At 40.8% G+C, this 6,867-nt stretch overlaps 1 protein-coding gene across 1 annotated transcript; it reads right to left on the bottom strand.

The window, feature by feature from the left end:
• Positions 1 to 1,322: 1,322 nt before the first annotated feature.
• LOC147895230 (putative methylesterase 11, chloroplastic) lies at positions 1,323 to 2,511 on the bottom strand. The gene is made up of 4 exons (XM_087383430.1): positions 2,221 to 2,511; positions 1,990 to 2,133; positions 1,751 to 1,882; positions 1,323 to 1,657 (listed from the first exon to the last, which is right to left on the bottom strand). Exons 1-4 carry the CDS (start codon positions 2,509 to 2,511, stop codon positions 1,388 to 1,390), a joined length of 837 nt encoding a protein of 278 aa, XP_087239556.1. The 3' UTR covers positions 1,323 to 1,387.
• Between the last annotated feature and the right edge of the window lie 4,356 nt (positions 2,512 to 6,867).

Genomic DNA, 6,867 nt, shown 5'->3' with positions numbered 1-6,867 from the left:
TGCAGTCATATAAGAGAGAGTTGATAGACTTTCAAAGTGAGATATCTTTGCATGTGGCTCGTTATGGAAGATTTTCCCCCGAGGAAGCGCAAGCCATTCGGAATAAACCAAGGGTTTATGCAGGAGAAAATTCATCAATCCTTACTTCTCTTCTATAATTTTAACTACATCGATGAGGAAGAGATGAGCTCAGCTCTTGAATGGGTTGAATTTAGGCTAAGGACTTGAAAATAGAAAATTCATCAAATTGAATGGCTGTAGTCTTGAAAATCTCAGGCTTAACTTTTGAAGGTGTTTATTAACACCATTAAATATTAAGAGAGTTTACAACAACCGAATCTTATTTTTTCATGTAACTTATCTAGGCTGCGTTAAATTTTATAATTTTAGTTTCATGTCCTTAAAAAATATATATAAAAATGCTTGTTTTTATGTTTTTATATGTGCTTTGAAGATTGGGTTTTTCTTAAATTTTATCTGAAAACTAGTCCAAAAGTATATGTAAAAATGAATTTTTACATTGACAAGTCCAAAATTAATGAAATAAGTGTTTTTCCACCTCCTCCCTAAAGCCTCCCTGTTGTCCTTCCACCTCCACCCCCCTCCAAACCTCCATCCAAGAGCTCCTTCTTTGTGACACGTGGCAGACTCTTCTCCTCCAAGCTACCACGTGTCCTCTCCTTTTTTTTAAAAATCCGTGGTTAATAGGTTAAAGATAAAGATTAAAGATAGATTTTCTCCTCGCCAAAGTCTCTTTATACAAAACCCTCTCCACACCTCTTGGCTCCTCCTTACCCCTAAAGCTGCCTCTTGTCTTTCCACCTCCTCCCTAAAGCCTCCCTCTTGTCCTTCCACCTCCGCCCCCCTCCAAACCTCCATCCAAGGGCTCCTTTGTGACACGTGGCAGCTCTTCTCCTCCAAGCTACCACGTGTCCTCTCCTTTTTTTAAAAAATCCGTGGTTAATAGGTTAAAGATAAAGATTTTCTCCTCGCCAAAGTCTCTTTAAACAAAACCCTCTCCACATCTCTTGGCATAATACAAAAAATTCTCCAGCAAGCACGCATGGATGGTATCCTCGGCAGAACGAGAGAGCGGGAGATGAAGCAAGCAAGTGATAACAGCGAGCTGAGACGCAGACTTATACATGAGAGAAGCGTCTTGTTCACGGCTGACGGGTACATTAAAAACGGAGATGAAGCACGCACGTGATAACACCGACCTGAGACACGGATTTATACGCTTGTTCGCGGCTGACGGGACAAAAACATTAGTGCGGAGATAAATAAGACAAAATATTTCGCAAGAAAGAAAAATACTCAGCTTTATTGTGTGACTGATTTACATTCGTTTGCAAATCTAGGACACGGACAACCTCTAATCCTACCTTCAGCTTGACGCAATAGACATCAAGCGATGGCTTAGAACCCTGGGCTGAGAGAAGAAAGGCGAATGGTCACTCCTGTGAATCTTGAACACCTGTTCTACTGGATTTTGCTTAATGATGGAATTTTGGATACTTGGGCGAATGGCATTATCGGATGTAGTCCTGATATAGAAGCGTGGAATGCTCCCATAGTTCGCAGATGTCAAATTCATCACCTCCATAAATGGGGCTAGAGGAGTAGGGTTCAATAAAGTGTATGCCAGGTTTGCATCCTGCGCGTTGGAAAGTGAAACAGAAAATGTGTTAATTTATAACTTAGCCCATTTCAAAACAGAATGATTAACTAATTACTAGCATTTTTATACCTCGAGTGGGCTTTTGTTGTAATATAGAGCCCTCGCCATCGTAAGGTTGTGGTACGCAGATGTAGGTGGAGCAGAAGGTCCGTTGGCATAAGTTAGGATGAAAGCTCCATTCTGGATTGCACCAGTCAAGACCTGCCAAGGAAAGACGTTGAATATATCGTACGAATGAAAAGGCTTGGCTAATTAACAGCAATTCGCTTGCGGGATCAGAGATTTACTTTACGAAATCGGTTCCATACCTCGCCCTGCTGAACAGGAAAGAAAGTTTGACCGTTAAAGGGCATGAGCGCAGCAACAAAAATGGCCTTTGAGATCTTCTCCGGAAAGTGCTCCATCACATACGAGATGCTGCTTCCGCCAAAGCTGTGGCCTACTAGAATCACCTGTTCGGAAATTAGCAGAAAAGCAAGCAGGAGTAAGACAGCGACTAATTACTCGTCTTCCATTGAAAGATGAGATGAGAAGCAAACCTTTTGGGCAGCAGTGACATTGTTAGCGAGGAAGTCAGTGAGAGGTTTCGTGTATGCTGCGACGGAGGTGACAGAATCGGCGACTACTTTACTAATACCGTTGGAGGCGAGGTCGAGAGCGGTGACGGAGTGGCGAGCCTCTTTGAGGAGGGTGATAACGCGGTACCAGCACCAAGCGCCATGACCAAAGCCATGGACGAGAAGGAAGTGATGGAAGGGTGAAGCTGCGGTTGTCTGCGAAGAAGCAAGAAACAAGCTGCTGAAGAACAGGAGACAAAAGCTGGTAGCCATAGCTGATAATAATGCACCTCAAGACAAGCTAGTTATAAATATGAAAAATTCAAAGTTGGTTGCAACTTCGTTGAGCCGTCCCACTCATAGTTTAAACGTTCGTTGCCTCTCACCAAAGTTGGTAGCCTCTTGTGTTGAGTCATTTATTAGCGAGGCCTGCCCCCTTAGGATAGAGCTCTAGCTCCTAGAAACTTTTTATTTTAGACGCCCCTTTGAAAGCAAACAACAATAACCACTTAAGGGCAATGCTCTAGGCATGTGTGCCTCTTGTTATTATTTCCTTTTGAGGTTTGTTTTGGAAAGGAAAGAACAACCTTTCTTCTCCGGGACGTGAAAGGAAGGGCAGGAGAAGGAGCATCTCGAGGATTAATTTTTAATTAAGGCTTCTAGCTTGCTTTAATTTTTTAATGAAGTTTGAACTAATTAATATGATTTTCCATTTCTTTGTTCGATGGGGAGACATAATAGGGGATACCGAAATATTGATTGAATAATAAAATTCAAATCCTCAAGATGCTGAAAAGGGAGAGTTCTTTCAATGCTTTTAGAGTCCTACTACTCCTTCACAATCCCTATTTGTGTGCCTCACCTTCCATACCCCCTCCACTCATTCTCCATATGTATGTGTGTGTGTGTGTGTGTGCGAGCATGCATATTGTGTGTGCATGCCCCCCCTCTCTCTCTCTCTTGTGAATAGTAAAAAAAGACTAGTGTTATATTTGATTATTTTCAATGTGTGCAATGTGATGTGGCATAAGCACTTTGTATCCCATCTTGTTCTTGAAAAGAATAATTTTCTGTAAAATCTATGATAGATACAATAGTGTCACGAGGAAAATTGACAAGGCATGTCTTGAACTGCTTACCCTGCCAACTGGCCGTGAAATTGTGAAGCACATATTTTGGGATGGATTGAACCACGTGACCTGCAAGCTCCCTTGGGTGGGTGCTCTTATATGACAGTAGCCATCTTTTTTTATCGGATCCTTCAACATTTACATTTTCAAATCTCCTCCATTTTAGAACAACGTGGTTGTCTTCCCTCATTTCATTCAAGATAGACATTGAATGTCTTCTTCTTCAGCTTCAAACTGCAATGCTTGCATGTGTTATGAATGCATTCAGTCATGTGCCACTCATGGTCTCCCTTTGGACAAACCACTGGCTCCCATAGAGATCTTAGGCTACAAAACCTGCACTCCCTTGCAATACATGATGAGGATCCAGGTGGCCTATAGACTACGCATTCATTGGGGAGGCATGGGCATTGATCCCCATGGAGCGATGCTCCAACATGACTAGATCTCAAGTCATTCATAGCTTGCCAGGCGAGGTCAAAGTCTATGTGTGTTTTGCAACAACAAACATTCCTGTCTTTGAGTTTCTTGACGTACCAGGGCTTACAATGCTCAAAGCTCCTCTGCCCAATTGAAATGTTCGAATTCTAATCCACAAACTTGAGATACAACTCCGTTTGCTGACCCAACATGCGGGAACAATAGAACAATGAGCCCCCCTTTTTGCTACTACTAAAAGAATACAAAACACAGTGTAATTAAACTATATAATGAAGCAAAATAATTTTCAACCACCGCGCTGGTTTAGGATAGTCACAATTTCAATCACCGAGTTGGTTTAGGACATGTTTAGGATTGTCAACCACTGGGCTAGTTTAGGACACGTTTAGGACAATCACAATTTCAACCACCGGGATGGTTTAGGACATTGTCACAGTTTCAACCACCGGGATGGTTTAACTTGACAGTCTCAACTTCACATATTAGACAATAACAAGTATAACGCTTTTCAGTTTTGAATTTCACCATTAGAAAATAACAATATATTACTTTTCACTTCTGAATTCCACAATTTAATAGTGGTGTATGACCCGAATAGTAGGACATTAAATTTACCGAATTTAAGTACTAAGAAACACAATAATTTCAACCACCGGGCTGGTGAATAACTAATGTCTGTTCAACCACGCTGGTTCAAGACAATCACATAACTGGTGATTGAGATGAAGCAGCCACGGTTGCATGATGTTCCAACCACTGGGCTGGTTTAGTAAAATAACAATATATTGCGAAATATATTACTATTAATTTCTGCTTAACCATACCACCGGGCTTGACAACAACTAATGTTTGTTCAATCATGCTGGTTCAAGACAACCACATAATTGGCGATTGAGTTGAACTAGCCTATGGTTGCATGATGTTCCAACCACCCGGCTGGTTTAAGATAATGACATTTAGTCCAAGCCTGGTTTAAGGAATCAAATAAGTAAACTATCCCAAAGCTCAATCACAAACAACCACCGGGTTGGTTTAGGCACCACTAACTTGCGTTGTATCTAGCATGTGTATGATGTGCTCCTCAAACACCTTGCATCCCATCCACTTCTTACAGATGTTCTTTCTATTTGGATAAACTCTTGTATTTTCATGCTGAAACGTCATCACTATAGCAATGACTTCTGCACTTAGACTGTCTCTCCTTTTCTTATGTTCTGTTGAAGCCCACAGACTTCTCAGATCGGGATGATCGTGCATTGCTTTTGCTCTACATTCAACCACTGGAGCACATTGGTCCTTCTGATTGATAACATCTTTGACAGTGTGCGCCCAAGCCATTTCTCCTTTGTTTCAGGGGACACCAACATAGCTAATGCCACCCTCTTTGCAACTAGTTGATCTAAGTTGTACACCACTTTCACTTTCTGTAGGCCATTTCTCAGGTTAGAGAGCATTGCCTCTTGGGCGTGCATCTCCCGAGGTGTTGGTAAGGTTGTTACACCATGGACTTTAGGGTGCAGGCTAAATCTTTTGAATACTTAAGACTGGTAATCACTTGAATGGCCTGATGTTGCTGCCTCGATGTTGAGATATCAAGCTCCACTCGTGATATGCCAAGGTGATTGTTGTGCATTTATGTCACCGACTTGTTAGTTGCCGATGCGGTTGGTACACCACCCATGAATAATAGCTAGATGATAGCTATCTTTATGTACTCTAGTTAGTGGCTGAGCTAGTACGCCATCTTAGTTAGCTGAGTTTGGTTTGAGATCCACATCTAGGGTTCACCTATTCTTTTGTACTTAGAGTTCTTTTGGCTTTCACAACTAAGAAGAGGAAAACTGTTTTCAGCCTCCACCTTTGTGTATATTCCCCCATTGTGTATGTGAGAAAGCTGCAAGTGAGACTCCTTCCTTCTCTCCCACTCTCTTCACATGGTATCAGAGCTCATTTGTGGTAAGGAGCTCAAGAAAGCAAAGCAAGTTTGCGGTGTCCTAGTAAGAGGATTAGCGTTGCTTTCCTACTCGGGGGGGTTACTCATCATATGTAACCCTATCACGTGAGTTCAACAGAAGGATATTTTCTATTTCTAAAATTTACAGAAATAAATATACATAAGGGACTATTTAAAATAGTTTTGGAAAATTTTTACAGATTTGTATAGAAAAGGGGTACATTTTATTAATAAAAAAATTTACAGATAAGGGATTTTAGATATAGGCCTTGCACGCACGTGATATAGAGGGTTTATACATAGTGACCCCCCCGAGCTTTCCTATTAATGTTCCTAATCAACAAGAGTTGTACGCATTTAAAGGTTGGGATGAGACAGCCAGAAAAGTTATGTACTGGCTGTCTATCAGTACTTCAGATTCTATGATTGTGCATATTCAGGATGGAAGCACGCCGAAGGAGGCATGGGATACTTTGACAAAAATGTATAGCATAAATATGCAAACCAGGAAAATGCAGCTCTAGCAGGAGTTGCATAATGTACAGAGAGAAAATATGAGCATTGATGACACCCACATGAAGGTGAAGAAGATTGCAGATGCACTTGCTTCTATTCGGTCGCCAGTGGAAGATAATGATTTAGTTTCTGTGACCTTGAACGGTCTAGGAAAGGATTATGCACAATTCTGGACATCCATTGCCGTCCGTGAGAATTTTCCTAATTTTGAGGAGTTGATTGCTCTTCTAATTTTTGAAGAGCAGAGAAGTGGTGGTGCATCTTATTCAGGAGGTACTTCAAAAGAAGCTGTCTTCTACTCAAATGCTGGAAGAGGTAGAGGCAGAGGTAGAGCAAGTCGATTTGGAGGCCGTGACAAAAATCATAATAAACACCTATTTCATTAATTTTGAACTCTTGCACTATCCAAATTCATTTTGTGAGATAATTTTGGATAAAACATTTCAAAAAAAGAGGCTCTTATAAAACAAAACATTGAGTCAAAAAGGAAGATTTTAAAAAATCAAATTAGAAAAAATGACGTGAGATGTTAAAAATAGAGTACATCACATTGTTAAAAGAGACAAAAAAGTAAGATTTTAAAAAATC

Source organism: Dipteris shenzhenensis, chromosome 13, assembly GCF_047967505.1.
Source record: "Dipteris shenzhenensis isolate YYH24624 ecotype China chromosome 13, Dip_SZ_1.0, whole genome shotgun sequence".
Taxonomy (NCBI): domain Eukaryota; kingdom Viridiplantae; phylum Streptophyta; class Polypodiopsida; order Gleicheniales; family Dipteridaceae; genus Dipteris; species Dipteris shenzhenensis.
The sequence above is the reverse complement of the archived record's forward strand: the minus strand, read 5'-3'. Positions and strand labels throughout refer to the sequence as shown.